We start from the raw sequence: 17,397 nt of genomic DNA, 5'->3' as shown, positions 1-17,397 counted from the left end.
ATTTCCGTTCAATTGAATTTAATTTATAAAGTGCCAATTCACAACAAAAGTCACCTCAAGGCCTTTTATACTGTAGGGTGATAAAGACCCTACAATGTTAGAAAGAAAATCCCAACAATCAAATGAGCCCCCATGAGCAAGCATTTTTCAACAGTGGGAAGGAGAAGCTCCCTTTGAGTGGGAAAAATCTCAGGTGGAACCAGGCTGAGGGGAGGGCCAGCCATCTGCCGTGACCAGCTTGGGAGTGAGGGGTTAGAGAAGTGAGCAGAGAGACACAGAGTCATAGTTACTAATGACTGACTGAATCTTTCATGAATGAATCCGCTGTGTATAAAGCCACAGAGAGTGAATGAAGAAGAAATGGTCAGTGAATCACGGGAACCCCCCAGTAGCCTAAACCTATTTCAGCATATCTAAGGGATGATTCAGTGTCACGTGATCCAGCCCTACCTATACGCTTTATAAAAAGGAAAGTTTTAGACCTAATCTAAAAGTACAAATAGTGTCTGTCTCCTAAACCCAGACTGTGAGCTACTGATATCCCATTCCCCCCAACTCTGAATTATGATAGTATGGTATTATGAGGTCTTTAAGATAAGATGATTATTCAACATTTTGTATGTAAGGAGAAGGTTGTTAAATTGGGGGATTTACAGAGAGCCCATGGGGAGAATGTGGGAGAAATATGGTTTATCTTCTTAGTCCCTCCAGCCTTCTGTTTCAGCTGAAGGCTTTTCAGGGAGATAATACTGGATTTTCAGTAGTTAACACTAGAAGCAATAAATGCATGAACTGACTTTTCAGCATTCTGAGACAGAATGTTCTAGTGATATTGCACAAATACATAAAAGTAGTTATGTGTACAGTCAAGGACATGGCCTGATTAAAAAATGACACAGGTTCCTCAAAGCGCTGCTAGAGGCCAAGGTAAGTCCAGTATCTGGTTAGACAAAATGTTTTTAAGATTCCTGCGGCCAAATTAAAAAAACAAATCTCAGTTTAGAAGTAAATTAATCATATTTAAAGTTGGGCTATCACTTAATGATCAGACTTAGAGCAGTCTTGTAGGAATGAGTTCTAAGAGACATGTTTACATGTTAGAGAAAGTCAATATAAGCAGCTATTAAAGCTGTTGTATTTACTGGTACATCCTTGGGAAGGGTGTGAAATTTACTCTAATTGTTAGAAAAATAATAATCATTACTAGTCTTACTATTAAAGTCTAAAGGAAGACTCCATTCAGCAGAGCTCTGACTCTTTGTCAGCCTGGAAAAAGTGTTAAAAAGAAACCTATCATTGACAAATAGTAAGATGTCCCAGCTCTACAGAAGACTTTTCCTTCAGAGTGTTGGATTGTGTGTGATGAGCACACAGAGGCAGGCGGAGGTTTTAACAGAAGCGAGCCCTTTATTAAACCGATGGAACAGGTACAAAACAAAGGCAAAAGTCCAAGTGTAAATGGGAACTATTGAAAAACTAAACTTGGAACGACAGAAACCAGAACATAACAGGACACTCTGATAAGGGACAAAGGGGAACTGACACCAGATAAACACAGGAGGGTGGTCAGGGGAAGTGGAGACACATGGGAACACAGCTGAAGCAAACAGACGAGATAGGGGAAGCAAAACTGAACATAACATGCACGAAACAAGGGGCTGACAAAATAAAACAGGAAAAACAACACAGAGAGAGTGAGGGACACGGAGAGACTAAGACAACCTCGACACAGAAGGGAACTGAGAATGAACGAGGACTGAGAACTAGAAATATAGACAATAACCCAGGAAGCACGGGGGGAACATCAAAGGCACGAACAAATCCAGATAAATCCAGAATACTTTTCTCAAAACACAATACAATGTTGATTCAAAAGTCCAACAAACAAAACATATGATGAAACAGACCCAGGGATCCTAAACTATAGTATTGCTATGTAAAGCAAAAGACAGATATTCCAGGTCAAATTAAGGTCTTCCAAAGGCACAATATCCTCTCCAGCCTATGAGTTATGTGTTTAAGTTAAGTTAAATGCAGTGTCATTTCAACATATAAATGGATGGACTTACAACAATTATTTGGCTGGGCACTGAACCTGACAAAAAAGTCAGAGACATCAGATAAACACACTGAAGATGATGGATAACAACTAAAACTGTTTTTTGACTTGTCCAGTTAGAGTGGACAAGGATAAATAGAGTTTTAATTCATCTTTAACAGTGATGGATGGATGGACAGATGGACGGATGGATGGATGGATGGATGGATGGATGGATGGACGGACGGATGGATGGACAGATGGATGGACGGACGGATGGATGGATGGATGGATGGATGGATGGATGGATGGATGGATGGATGGATGGATGGATGGACAGATGGATGGACGGACGGATGGATGGATGGATGGTTGTTTGCCGATTTCGGTTTGGATTTTGCTTGTATGGGAGCAGACACAGTCTCTACGGGGATGGAGTTTTGGGGGTTTACTGGAGGGTGTTGCTATAGGTCATCAGAACAGCCTGGCGCTAAACTGCAGAGCCTTGGATTGGTTCTGCTGCGGCCCATTACCTGCATGTCATTCCCACACACTCTTTCTTCCCTTGCTTTACTCGTCACTCATTGCACTGTGCAAAGAATGAACAGTAAAGGCAAAAATCAATCAATCGATTTAGATAAATGCTGATAAAATACAGTGACCAGCTATAATGAAATAATGTATTTGCACATTTTTGGGACATTTAAGGTGATGCACTTGCATTTATATTGTGCTCTTCTAGTCATACTGATGCTGCAGTGCTTTAGACTTTCTTTTGGGCACTCCTCCCTCTAGGGCAGTGGTGGGCAACTCCAGGCCCCGAGGGCCGGTGTCCTGCAGGTTTTAGATCTCACCCTGGGTCAACACACCTGAATCACATGATGAGTTCATCACCAGGCCTCTGGAGAACTTCAAAACATGTTGAGGATTTAGCCATTTCAATCAGCTGTGTTGGATCAAGGACACGTCTAAAACCTGCAGGACACCGGCCCTCGAGGCCTGGAGTTGCCCACCTCTCAGTAGTTTGTTCACCTCCATCTCAGTTCATACATCCTCATCTGTCACACTAATCCTCTGCATGTCTTCCTTCACTACATCAATCTTTCTTCCTCCTGCCTGACAAGTCCATCTTGAAGATTCACTGTCATGGACTCTGGGGTGTTGGCCCGAGTTTGATGTTCTGTATTTGAGATTCTACTGATACGTATGGCTTTTGTATTTCTGGCGGAGGTGTGGTCCCTGGCTCAGCTGCAGGGCAGGGGTGGTGCAGTGAGCTCAAGGGGCAGTGCCGGGGAGGTGGGACAGGTGCGTGGAGTTTAGTTAATGAGCTCTCTCTCTTCCTTCGTGATATAGTGAAGCCGGAGCTGAGAGTGGGGAGGAGTGTCATAGCGCAGCTGAAAGCTGCACGCGTGGGTGCTGAACCGAACGACAAGAAACTGTCAGTAGTGTGCCACGTAAATAAAGAGAAAATAAACACGGTCAGTGTTGTGGTCCTTGTCACAGTATTCTTTTCTTTGTAGCTCTTATTCTTAGTTTTAGATTCTCCTTGTGTTATAGTTAAGTTCTTTAGTTTTGGTTTAGTGACCATTCCTGCTTTCCTTGTATCCTGTTGTCAAGTTTGTTTGTTAGACGTTTGTTGTTCGTACTTCGTGTTTTACTTTGTTAGTCATCTCTTCTGTTTGGTGTTTCATTTTCCTTCCCCCATGATTTGTGATTATTCTGATTTAGTTGAGCTGTGTTTCCCAGGTGTTTCCTCACTGCCCATCACCCTACTGTGTATTTCTCATTCCTGTATTCCCCTTATTCTTTGTCAGTGCCTCAGTTCCTCTCACCCTAGCTTGTTCCTGAATGCTTCTTCTCAGTTTCCTGTGCTGTAGTTGCTAGCTTACTTTTTTAACTTTCACATTTTCCTCATTAGATTTGTGTTATGTTTTATGGACATTTTTTTAGGCTTACAAAACAGGTTGTATTCTGTTTATTGGGCACTTTTGTGTATCTGCCTTGTCTATGGACAATTTAGAATGACCATTAACCTAACATGCATGAAATTGGACTAGAAAGAAACTGGAACACCTGCAGGTAGACATGCAATTCTCCGCACAGAATCCATCTCATACTAATATATTATTCTTGTTTTCCTTTTATGGAAGTTTCCGTGACCCCTTGTCTCTATATGTTCCTCCCTGAGCCTGGTTCAGCCACACGTCTGAATATTTAAGAGGTCTTCCTGTTAAAAGGGAGTTTTTCCTTCTCGCTGTAGGCAATCATTGTTTGAAATTCAGTTTAAGGCAGAGGCTCTTTTTTTCCCTCAATCTGTGTATGTCTGAATATCCCACTAAGATTTAATGCTGCATCACTCTTAAGAATGAAGATGAAACCCAAAGAGTGTGTAAACTTAAAACTTCAGATAACTGCATCTGACCACGTGATGCCCTGGTTAAGTCTTTAGGAAATCTTAAATTCTGAAATATCACCACTTGTGATTCTGTTATACTCACATGTGCACACGGGCAACTGTTGAAATCGAGAAAAAGTCATCATTAAGCTATTTTAGCGCTTTCATTTGGAGAAAAGCTTTGTTGGTGGCCTGACACAGAAAAGCATGTGACTGTCTGCATGGATTTTTGGATTCGTCTACTGATGAAATGTATGTCATAGAGAGGAGCCAACTGGACCCTCGCTAGCTCGGGAGCACTTAAATTCTGACAGTTTGTCAAAGAGCTTACAGTCACCTGTGCTGAGGGTTGGTATATTTGAGCAGTTCTGCCAGCTGCAGCGGGTACTTGCAGATCTTCTGAACTGGAGTCAGCAAAAAACCATCCAAAGATATGTCAATCATCTTCTGAAGCAGTCGGCAAGCCTCAAAGAAGAATACATACTTGTTGACCTTCATCAACTTGGAGAGTTGGATGCAGGCATTGGGGTGGTTGTTGCAATACTCTGAATAGATCTGGAAATCTGTTTGCTGAACACAGACAACAACAAGTCGGGCTAGAGGTGAGAGAATGGTGTGGGAAGAGTGTTTAATATGTGACTGAAAACACCTCTCAGACCTGTCATGAAACATCATAAAGCATTTTCAATTAATCAGGCAAAAAAATGTAGGTGTAATATAAGCACTATGAAATGGACAACTCAGAAGGACTGAAAGCAGAAGTGTGTGTGTGGGTTAACTGGTTTTCTAAAGGTTTTAAGAAAACCAGTTGAAGATTTTTTGTTGTTTTTTGATTCAGCTTACATGTTCAAGGAAGCAGCAACCAATCTCACTCAGATGTGGCTGCTCCTTGTTGAACTTCTGCTCGAGACCTTTGAGGAACTTCCTTTGGAATCGGTAGATCTCTTCGATATTCCCAAAGATGGTACGAAGCTGCTCTTCAGTGAACATGTCTGTCCTTTTGCGGCACTGTTTGATGTAACCCTGAGGGGCAGAGACAGGAGGAAAACCTGCTGATTTTAGATGTCAAACATACACAGAGCACAGTGTGTTCACAGACTAACTGTTCTCTCTCATTTTTCCACTTGGTTTGAATTTGGTCATTTGTACATTTCAGACTATCTCAGAGTTCAGGCCCAGATTTCCTGATGCTGGAGGACAGATTTCCAAAGTTCTTTTTCCTACATGCAGGTCAGGTTTGGGGGCCAAATAAAGGGACTTAGAATCACTGACAGGATCTTGCTGGGGGGCCTTGGGCGCTGGTGGAGAACGTCCAATGTGCTTTTTTGCTCAGCATGCTGCTGTCCAGTGCAGCTTGGTCTTTGCTGTTGGTTGCAGCCACTTGGGGCCTCTGGGCTTATGTTGGTTCTCATTATGCGCATGCTCACCCCCCCCCCCCCCCCCCCCCAATCAAAATGGGCCACAGTGTTATCATTTCAGTAGTAATAAGAATGAAGTTTATGAAGTTTAGGAGTATACTTGCCAACATTTAGATGTAAATTGTCCTTTGTGTAAGTGCAGATGGGTGTGAGAACTGGAAAAGTGGTTTTTAAAACTTGTTATGAAAGTGTATATGCAAAACTACTGCTATGTGAAATTAAACTGGTGAGATAAAGTATAACCGTTGGTGAATGTTTTGCTAATCAAAAACTGAACCCTTCTAAAAGAAGAACGTAGTGTAACTCAGTGCATACCAGTGATGTTGCAAGTGAGACAACTGTTGCTGTGATTTGGCGCAATATAAATACAACTGAATTGAAACTGAGCTGATGCTGGCATCATCACATTTTGAAAATTTCTTCAATACAATTTAATATTGTCCTGGAGATCTAATAAGGTCAAACTTTCCTAAAATGTCTTTTTGTATTTAAAAATTAATTCTGTTACTTTTGCTTTTATTGGCAAGATTTAGGCAATGAAACTGGTATATGGCAATTATAAATAATGAAAACCTGAAATTCCATTTTAAGCAATAAATTGCCCCCAAAAAAAATTATAACGTAAGTTAATTTAACAATCCATTTTCAAAAAAAAGAATTAAATATCTATATATATATATATATATATATATATATATATATATATATATATATATATATATATATATATATATATATATATACACACACAGTGGGGCAAAAAAGTATTTAGTCAGCCACCGATTGTGCAAGTTCCCCCACTTAAAATGATGACAGAGGTCAGTAATTTGCACCAGAGGTACACTTCAACTGTGAGAGACAGAATGTGAAAAAAAAAAAATCCATGAATTCACATGGTAGGATTTGTAAAGAATTTATTCGTAAATTAGGGTGGAAAATAAGTATTTGGTCACCTCAAACAAGGAAAATCTCTGGCTCTCACAGACCTGTAACGTCTTCTGTAAGAAGCTTTTCTGTCCCCCACTCGTTACCTGTATGAATGGCACCTGTTTGAACTCATCATCTGTATAAAAGACACCTGTCCACAGCCTCAAACAGTCAGACTCCAAACTCCGCCATGGCCAAGACCAAAGAGCTTTCGAAGGACACCAGGAAAAGTATTGTAGACCTGCACCAGACTGGGAAGAGTGAATCTACAATAGGCAAGCAGCTTGGTGTGAAAAAATCAACTGTGGGAGCAATCATCGGAAAATGGAAGACATACAAGACCACTGATAATCTCCCTCGATCTGGGGCTCCACGCAAGATCTCATCCCGTGGGGTCAAAATGATCATGAGAACGGCGAGCAAAGATCCCAGAACCACACGGGGGGACCTGGTGAATGACCTGCAGAGAGCTGGGACCAAAGTAACAAAGGTCACCATCAGTAAAACACTACAACGGCAGGGAATCAAATCCCGCAGTGCCAGACGTGTTCCGCTGCTGAAGCCAGTGCATGTCCAGGCCCGTCTGAAGTTTGCCAGAGAGCACATGGATGATACAGCAGAGGATTGGGAGAATGTCATGTGGTCAGATGAAACCAAAGTAGAACTTTTTGGTATAAACTCAACTCGTCATGTTTGGAGGAAGAAGAATACTGAGTTGCATCCCAAGAACACCATACCTACTGTGAAGCATGGGGGTGGAAACATCATGCTATGGGGCTGTTTTTCTGCCAAGGGGACAGGACGACTGATCCGTGTTAAGGACAGAATGAATGGGGCCATGTATCGTGAGATTTTGAGCCAGAACCTCCTTCCATCAGTGAGAACTTTGAAGATGAAACGAGGCTGGGTCTTCCAACATGACAATGATCCAAAACACACCGCCCGGGCAACAAAGGAGTGGCTCCGTAAGAAGCATTTGAAAGTCCTGGAGTGGCCTAGCCAGTCTCCAGACCTCAACCCCATAGAAAATCTGTGGCGGGAGTTGAAAGTCCGTGTTGCTCGGCGACAGCCCCAAAACATCACTGCTCTCGAGAAGCTCTGCATGGAGGAATGGGCCAAAATACCAGCTACTGTGTGTGCAAACCTGGTAAAGACCTATAGTAAACGTTTGACCTCTGTTATTGCCAACAAAGGTTATGTTACAAAGTATTGAGTTGTATTTTTGTTATTGACCAAATACTTATTTTCCACCCTGATTTACGAATAAATTCTTTACAAATCCTACCATGTGGATTCATGGATTTTTTTTCACATTCTGTCTCTCACAGTTGAAGTGTACCTCTGGTGCAAATTACTGACCTCTGTCATCATTTTAATAGAATAGAATAGAATTCAACTTTATTGTCATTGCACATGCACAGGTACAGGGCAACGAAATGCAGTTTGCATCCATCCAGAAGTGCTTAGTGATATAGATATATTACAATATATATTAGCAATAATATAGATATGTAAGTATATTACAGAAATGGGTCTATTATGTTATAATGTACATGGTATGAAGTATGTTGTGAATATTCTATAACTATAAGTATGTACAGGCTGTAGTGAGTACAAGCTATGGACAGGATATGGACAGGATATAAATATGAAAAACTATACAGAATATGAAATAAATAACTTTACAGGAATCTGAGATATACAGCTATACAGAAATGGGAACTGTGCAAGTTGTAAACAGTTGTAGGGTTAAAAATTATCGTATGTACAGAATGATTGTTTACACAGGGCTATACAGTAGTGCAGTTAAGGTAAGTGAGGGTGTGGATAATTTCTACAGAGGCTATATTTTAAGTGGGGGAACTTGCACAATCGGTGGCTGACTAAATACTTTTTTGCCCCACTGTGTGTGTATATATATATATATATATATATATATATATATTTATTAGGGGTGCAACGATATTCGTATCGATATTGAACCGTTCGATACAGTGCTTTCGGTTCGGTACGCATATGTATCGAACAATACAACATTTGTAATTTATTTTATCAACTTTCCTTCTGACGATGCTGTCTGTGTTGAGCGCTCAGTGGATCTGCGTTCAACTACTCCGCCTAGGCTGCACTGTCGAGCGCAGATCCACTGAGCACTCAACACAGACAGCATAGTCAGAAGGAAGAGCGCAGGGCAAGCTAGTGAGACAGAAGCTAAGCTCTCCTTGCAACATGGCAAATTGAACCTCCCTCACCCTCATTCAGATCTGGCGTTTGGAACTATTTTGGTTTTCATGTGACGTATGACCCTGAAGTAAGCGAGTCATGGACTAAAGTAAAACAGTATGTTGGATGTGCCATGCAATGCTCAATTACATGGGTGGGAGCTAGTGTGTTAGCGCAGTTAGCTCGTTAACGTGTTGGCCGTCTAGCCCCATGCACGGGGCGATCGGCGGTAGCTCGTTAACGGAGATTTGCCGTGTTGTGGCGTTAAGGTCATTTCAACGAGATTAACCTGAAAGCACTAGTGGGAACACAACGAATATGACTGCACATTTACGCCGACATCATCCTAGTGCAAAGACAAAAACAACAAGCATGCTACTAACTTTAGCCGAGTCATTTAGACAGCCGTTAGCACATGATTCTCCTTATGGGGACCTGATATGTTTAATATGCTGCTGAGAATATAGCCCAGAAGAAGCGTATAGTATAGCTTTTATTTTGGAAAGAGACATTTCTCTGTAAACGTGGTGATTAAATTTCCTCTGCAGCAGCATTTTAACGTGAGCAAAAGGAGCCGTGAACGTACGAGGAGAAACGTGATGAAAATTAAATTCTCGCTAGCCCTGTATTCCTCAATCAGATACAGGGCTCGCAATATCGCTAGCCCGATGTCCCAGGGCTAGCGATTTTTCCCGTCGGGCTATTGTAGGAAGGAAAAATATATGTCAATGCTTTTGCATTCTTTCAGAAATGTAGTTTGAATTTGCGCTTGTTTTTTTGCTTTCACTTTGCAATCGTGCGAACTGTGTATAGAGAGCGACAGCACTGATCGGTGAGTGATGATAATTTGTGCACCAATTCCTCTGACATCATCTTATTAATCGTTAGCTTACTATGCAAACATGACAAGTGAAATCTCCCGCAGCTTAAACATGTGAGAGGTTGATCGCGCAGAGAATCGCTGAGCTTATGTGAGTGCGTGTGTAAAAGCAGCAGGATATATATTTTAGTTCTGCTGAGCCAAATAAGACAGGTCAGGGTGAAGAAGTGACAGCCAAAGAAAAGCTTACCACAAAACGGAGAAGTTATGACAAATCAGACTATAAGGCAAAAAGAAAGTGCAGCTTTATGGTTTCATGGACAAAAGAATTTCTGTGGCTGCAATATGATGAGCTAAATAACCAGGGCTGCACATAAGTGGTCCGCAGGTGCGCATTCGCTGTCAAAATAAAAAAACACGCACAAGGGTTAGGGTTAAATTTAAAAACTGTACTTTTGAGTTAAAATATATATTTATAATTTTAATAAATGACAAATTAAAAAGGCATGAACATTTTTTTTGTATCGAAAAAATATCGAACCGTGACATCAAAGTATCGAACCGAACCGTGAATTTTGTGTATCGTTGCACCCCTAATATATATATATATATATATATATATACATAGATAGATAGATAGATTTGTCGTTAAAGGAAAGAGCCAGAAAACTCATAAATGTATACAAAGCCAAAGTAAATAGTGCCCAGGGAGTGAGTGCTTTGGTGGAATTTTGCATTCTTGGAGTATTAACCTTCTCTTCCACAGGGTGTCTTTGGTCCTGTCTCCCTCTCCTCAAACCAAACTGGCCGCCCCCTCCATGAGGGAGGTTTCTTCCTTTTAAAAGGGAGTTTTACCTTCCCACTGTTGCCAAGTGCTTGATCTTTGGGGCTCCTGTATTATTGTAGGGTCTCTGTTGCACATTGTAAAGGGTTTTGAGGCGAATCTAGTTTGATGTATAAATAAAACTGAACTGAACTGAATTCTTACATTAAAGTTCTGACCTGGAAGATGACATGTCTGTTGAAAATGTGACTCTGGCTTGTTGTACACTTTAATAAAGAAGCATTGTTTGTCTTTTTTTGTTATTACAAAATATTGCACGTTTTAAAGTCTTGCTCTTAAAAAAAAGAGGCAACAACAAAAGCTAAGAGAGGGTTGTAATTCATTCAGCAAGTCCCTGTGCTGGTCTGTACTCTGCCCACAGTCCAAAGACATGATTTACTCATAAATATCTACATTTCATAGATATTAATGTGAATGTAAATGACAGTTTGTCCTTATTTGTCAGCCCTGTGATCAATCCTCAGGCCTCTTATGCATTAACAGTTGGGCTAAGCTCAGTGACACTCAGGTGCTGGAGCTTGTACAAGCGGTAAAGAAAATGAATCGAAGGATGTAACCTGTGTATACATTATCATGCACCCTTGACTTGAATCAGGCTGCAGGTTAAATACTGTGGGGAGTGTGTGTTGACACTCAGAACAGGTGTAATACAGTCATTCACAATAAAGTTCGAGCTGGTCAAGCAAATAATGGGATGAGAAAAATGGCAAAATGAGATGGTCAATGAAACTACGGGAGAATTTAGACATTTAGAGGGTTGGCAGATATATTGGAGACATACAAGAGAGTTAAGCAGACAAAGTTCCTCATCTAGAAATCGATTTCTAGATGAAGCTCGAACAGATATGTCCCAAGTAAAACACCAATCAATTTCAATGCAAACCTCACAGATGTCTTTCAGGTGCTTGATGTAGTCTCTCTCTGTGCTCATAATCTCATTGATGACATTTGTTCTCATCTGCTCTTTGCAGGGTAAACCAGGTCCCAGCAACAGGCCCAGACTTGCCCGGTCCTCTTCTCCAGCCTGAGCCTCCTCTAGGTGGGCCAGATACTCGTCCATGGGTTCGTCCTGGTTCACACGCAACTGGAGAATGCAGGCAGTGTTAAAAGTATGCAATGACTCTAAGTGGCTCAAATAATAACCCTGTCTTTCAATGTCATCTTTTTCTTCACAGATGCCAAAGTTTAGTAGCAGTTTGATGTCTTTTGATATATATCCCGTATATCCTTACCTGGATGATTGAACATGCACCAGAGTACAGTCAGAACAGAGTTTCTCACCCGTACAAAGCTGGCAGGGAACCAGCCCTCACTGTCCATGATGCGACCCCACCACCACTCCTTGTTAGTTGCATCCACTACTTCAATGACATCACCGGCCTTGAAACCTAACTCCTGGTCATCCATGGTAACATGGTCCCAGAGCCCCTCTGCATACACCACACTGCCATCACTGATGAGCTGCAGAGAAACAACAACAGGAGGGACTGTGGTCACATACAATCAACTTCTGGTTGGGACTGCAGTAGAGTCATGGTATACAGGATTAATGTAAGAACTCTTTCAGCCTTCTAGCCAGGTACAGGTGTGGTCTGAAGCTTGCATACACGCTTCATGGGCATGAATGTTGTGGTCATTTTGGGCATTGATTTCTTTTAACTGTTCCTTTTCTTAGGGTGAAATGAGTGTACACATCTTTACTATATCCTGGGTCTGTTTACTCAGTGAGTTTAAGCTTTTTGGATTGTAGTTTTTCTTTTCTTTAAATCTCTTATTCTTGGTTTTCCTAGGGTTTGTATTTTTCCATGTACTTTTTCAGTTTCCTGTTTCTGGAATCGGATCTACTTTAGGCACTCGTGTAATTAACACTCATCTTTACAGACACCTCCATGCATTTGAGTCCGCACGCTTCCACCACACTCTGCACAGCAGAATTTCAAGTTTTAATATATTTTTGATTTTTTTCTAATTCACACAGGGTCAAAAGTCTACATACAGCCCTACTAATATCTGGTAAAATATCTCTTAGTAAGGTGCACCTCAACCAGATGCTTTAGATATGCCTGAATGTTGTTGATGGCTAAGTCTGGCTGTATATTTGTCCACTCTTCTTAGCATAAGTGCTAGAGTTCACTTAAATTAATTGGTTTCCTGGTATGGCCCTGGCTTTAAGCACAGTCTACAAACTTTTGAAAAGGATTAAAGTCAAGGCTTTGGAACGGCCAGAATTAATGGGCCATTTCTAAACAGCTGCAGATTCCAGGATTCAATTTCAGCTCAATTTTATTTATATAGCACCAAATACCATAACAGGATCAACAGCTCAAACTGTATGTAAGTACAAGTTAAACGGATAGAACAATTTGGTAGTATGTTCAGGAACAACCCAGGAGCCACCAAGATTAAAGCCTGCCGTTAACGGCTGTGTGTGCTATCATTTTGTGTTTTGACAGCGTCCACAGAATAAAAAATCACTGAGAAGCTAAAATCAAATTAAACTTAGAAGGAGATACATTATGGAAGAAGAAGAAACAGAGGAAGCACTTTTCTACTCTCCTGGAGTACTCTATCCAACACGCCGCATTCACCCCATACACACAAGCACTATTATCTATACAGTGAGTGCTTTCTAACTATCATTCATACGCATTCATACTCCAATGGATGCATCGGAGAGCAAGTCGGGGTTAGTATCTTGCCCAAGGATATTTGGCATGCAAACTGGGGGAGCCAGGGATCAAACCACCAACCTTCCGGTCAGCAGCTGATCTGCTCTACCTCCTGAGCTACAGCCACCCCTCCCAGATGGGAGCAGTGTTACTGAGGAAAACTCTGAGGTGATCATCACGGTGCCTTGTATGCTCCACCAGGTTCACTGCGCCATCATGGCTTCAGGCTTACAAAGACCATGCATAATTTTGCTCAGCCTCACATTTCTGCAGACACAACATAAATCCTGATGTATCAGCTGAGCATCCCTCCTCTCTGCTCACTTGTCTTTTGATTTAGATTTTAATGACACAGCAGGACCTCATCTGAATGTTAATAAAATATACAAATTATAATAGATAAAAATACATCTCTTAATGAGGTTTGTGCTGATGGAAAATGATGACAGAAGCTGACTGACAATAGCCAGTCAATGGGATTTTAAGTCGTTTCAACACTGGCTCATTAAACATCAGAATTGTAATAAACCGATTCTGCTTGTGACCTAACACATCTGCTAACACAGATGTATGTGTGTGTGCATAGACACATACACACACAGACACACAAAATCGTACCCACACTTCTGCTCTGACAGTAATGTGCCTGTATGGAGCAGTTACAAAGTTCCATTGCCACTGGAAAACATCAAACCAGGGGTGTCAAACATAAGGCCCGGGGCACAGAATTGAGCAAATACCCAAATCGGGCACATTGGATGACACTGGAAAATGCAAAGGAGGACATGAATTTTGAGCTTTTAATCAAATTTTCACAAGCATCACAGCTTAACTTACAGATAATTGGGTGATATGGTACTACAAGGTCATTAAGATAAGATGGGGCCTGATTATTTAAGACCTTGTATGTGAGGAGCAGGATTTTGAATTCTGGATTTAACAGGAAGCCAAAACAGGAGAAATCTGCTCTCTCTTTCTAGTCCCTGTCAGGACTCTTGCTGCAGCATTTTGGATCAGCTGAAGGCTTTTCAGGGAGTTTTTAGGACTTCCTGATAATAATGAATTACAGTCGTCCAGTCTGGAAGTAATAAATGCATGAACTAGTTTTTCAGCATCACTCTGAGACAGGATATTTCTAACTTTAGAGATGTTGCGCAAATGGAAGAAAGCAGTCTTACATATTTGTTTAATATGTGCATTGAAGGACATGTCCTAGTCAAAAATGACTCCAAGGTTCCTCACAGTGTTACTGGAGGCCAAGGTAATGCCATCCAGAGTAAGGATCTGGTTAGATACCATATTTCTAAGCTTTTCAGGGCCAAGTACAATAACCTCAGTTTTATCTGAATTAAGAAGCAGAAAGTTAGCGGCCATCCAGGTCTTTATGTCTTTAAGACATTCCTGCAGTTTAACTCATTGGTGTGTGTTATCTGGCTTCATGGACAGATAGAGCTGGGTGTCATCTGCATAGCAGTGTAAATGTATGCTATGTCTTCTAATGATGCTGCCTAAGGGAAGCATGTATAATGTAAACAGAATTGGTCCTAGCACTGAACCCTGTGGAACTCCATAATTAACCTCAGTGTGTGAAGAGGACTCTCCAGAGTGTGATTAAAGTGGTGGGTGGGTTCTTTTACATTTTGAGAGAGATTAATAACTAATAGCAGGTTAAATGCTGTGTTGAGGCTGTCATTTTTATCATCCCCACTTGGGGTACGCTCCCATAGGGCTTAAAATCTGGGACTCTCCACCAGCTGCTCTTAAAACCAAAGAAGCTTCTCTGATGAGGGGTGAAACGTCTTCAAGAAACTTTAGACACTTTTCTTTCCAAGCTCCTTAGACTACGATGACCTGAATGACTGAGAACCTTCACAGATACATCCACATGGTTGTTAAAATCACCCACAATAATTGAATGAAGAAGAACCGCTCAGTGCATCATGGACCTAGACTTATTGTAGCATAACTAAAGGAGGAGTCAGGGTCATCTGATAGAGCCCTAAGTATACGCTTTATAAAAATGGAAAGTTTTAAGTCTGAAAGTAGAGAGGGTGGAGGAAGCTTGTGTTTGGGCAAACTTGTGATTGGGCTGTGTGTTTTTGCCCTGGGTTTCTAGATCTAGGGACTGTCCAATGTTAAAATTTTAGGGAACACGAAAGTTATGGTGGAGAGTGGGTTGATTCATTTAAACTAACATAATCATCCTGCTGTGCAGAGTAAATCAATGTGTTCATCAATAAATGATTTATGTACTAATCCGGTTGTTCAGTCTGACGTCACTAGCCGTGTCTGGACCTAAACTCCGCTGCAGGTCCATATATCAAACGATCATATGGCATTACTGAGAGTTAAAAACTGTCTAAAGTCTTTCATCTTTAATAAAATGATCAGCGTTCTGCTCTACCAGGTGTAACAATTGAGTTTAACATCCAGGCATCCATGAAAACGGAATTTATGACATTTAACGGAGTTAGAAGTTAGCAGGGAGTTAGCTCGCTAGCTTCTATCTAAATACAATATAGCATGTCCTGACTGCGGGGTTTTGGAAACAAATTAAAACGTACAGCTCTGTTATCACTTCCAGCATAAATGAAGACAGAAAACTAAACAGCAGTGACGTTTGTAGGGTTACTGAAGTTGGGCTAGCTGGTATATAATGATTTGCTACGTGACCGCTAGCGACACAGCTATGTTAGCATAATATAAACAAGCTAACTTTTTTTCCACTGATAAAAGTTAACGTGAGTGTTCTCGGTGGTCAGGAACAAATGTAATCACATGGCAGGATGCTGTAAAAGGACCAAACTTCAGCCAGGAGAACAACTGAGATAATCCATCCACAACACGAGGTTAGTCATTCATATACTGCTGCATGGGCTGGGCTGTAGTTACATCCTAAGGTTTTAAAAACTGAGCTTAAATAAATGATTAGCGGTAATAAAAGCCGAGGGAGGTCAACAGTGATCACTGACTGTTTTAGGAGCTTTTTGAGATCAAATAGAAGAAAATACAAAACATTAAACATGTTAACAACACAAAAGCCATATTAAACGCAGACTACTTTAGACCCGGAAGTAGGATTCGTCGCGTCATCACTGAACAACCGGATAGGCGCTAAGCCACATTTCACAGTTTTATTAGATTTTGCATTAGTGGATACTGTGCTGCTCTTTCTTTGTTTTATGTTCAAATCATTGTTGCTGGGTTTGGGTGGTCTGGGAGTAGACACAGTCTCTAAGACGATGAGGTTCCGTTCAATTTTATTTATGCAGCGCCAAATCACAACAACAGTGTCCTCAGGATGCTTTATACTGTAAGGTAAAGACCCTACAATAATACAAAGAAAACCCCATATAACCCCCTATGAGCAAGCACTTTGGTGACAGTGGGAAGGAAGAACTCCCTTTTAACAGGAAGAAACCTCCGGCAGAACCAGGCTCAGGGAGGGGTGAGACACATTGTAGGGTTTTGGATAAAATGGCCTGTATTTGTATACATGTCCCTAAGGACCCCAAAGCGCTTTACACATGCAGTCATCCACACACTGGTGATGGCAGCTACATTGTAGCCACAGCCACCCTGGGGCGCACTGACAGAGGCGAGGCTGCCGGACACTGGCGCCACCGGGCCCTCTGACCACCACCAGTAGGCAACGGGTGAAGTGTCTTGCCCAAGGACACAACAACCGAGACTCGGCAACCTTCTGATTACAAGGCGAAGTCCCAACTCTTGAGCCACGATCGCCCCAAATAAAAGAAGGAGAGAAGCTGCAGAGAGGCATTAAAGACTGCAAGTGTGCGGTTTACTGGTGCTTGAGGAGAGCTATGGCTGTCCTGCTTTGGCCTCACATACTACAGGGCCGGGCCAGTTCTGGGTTTTTCAAGGGTGCCGAGCTGGGTCTGTTCACATCCCTGATTTAAACTGTTTAGCTGATATCTTTCCACTTGGTAAACAGAATGCTGGAAATATAAACTTGGATTTTATTTATTTACCAATAAATACTCTTCTTTTGAACCTGACTCTGTTCAACAATTTCTGTTCTAAAAAGTATAAAAATAAAAAC

The 17,397-nt window shown here is 41.4% G+C and overlaps 1 protein-coding gene across 3 annotated transcripts in view; it reads right to left on the bottom strand.

Annotated features, from left to right (window-relative positions):
- The window catches only part of arhgef4 (Rho guanine nucleotide exchange factor (GEF) 4), a 98,360-nt gene that overhangs the window by 11,763 nt on the left and 69,200 nt on the right, over positions 1–17,397 (bottom strand). For all 3 annotated transcript variants that reach the window (XM_085417949.1, XM_085417950.1, XM_085417948.1), the window contains 4 exons: positions 11,947–12,126; positions 11,549–11,749; positions 5,277–5,456; positions 4,771–5,003 (listed from right to left, as the gene is read on the bottom strand). In XM_085417949.1, the coding sequence (XP_085274075.1) occupies positions 4,771–5,003; positions 5,277–5,456; positions 11,549–11,749; positions 11,947–12,126 (794 nt within the window). The remainder of the gene's footprint in view (positions 1–4,770; positions 5,004–5,276; positions 5,457–11,548; positions 11,750–11,946; positions 12,127–17,397) is intronic.

Source organism: Rhamphochromis longiceps, linkage group LG9, assembly GCF_057381845.1.
Source record: "Rhamphochromis longiceps isolate RC_006_pf linkage group LG9, R_longiceps_female_GT1.1, whole genome shotgun sequence".
NCBI lineage: Eukaryota > Metazoa > Chordata > Actinopteri > Cichliformes > Cichlidae > Rhamphochromis > Rhamphochromis longiceps.
This window is presented reverse-complemented; position numbering and strand designations above follow the sequence as displayed.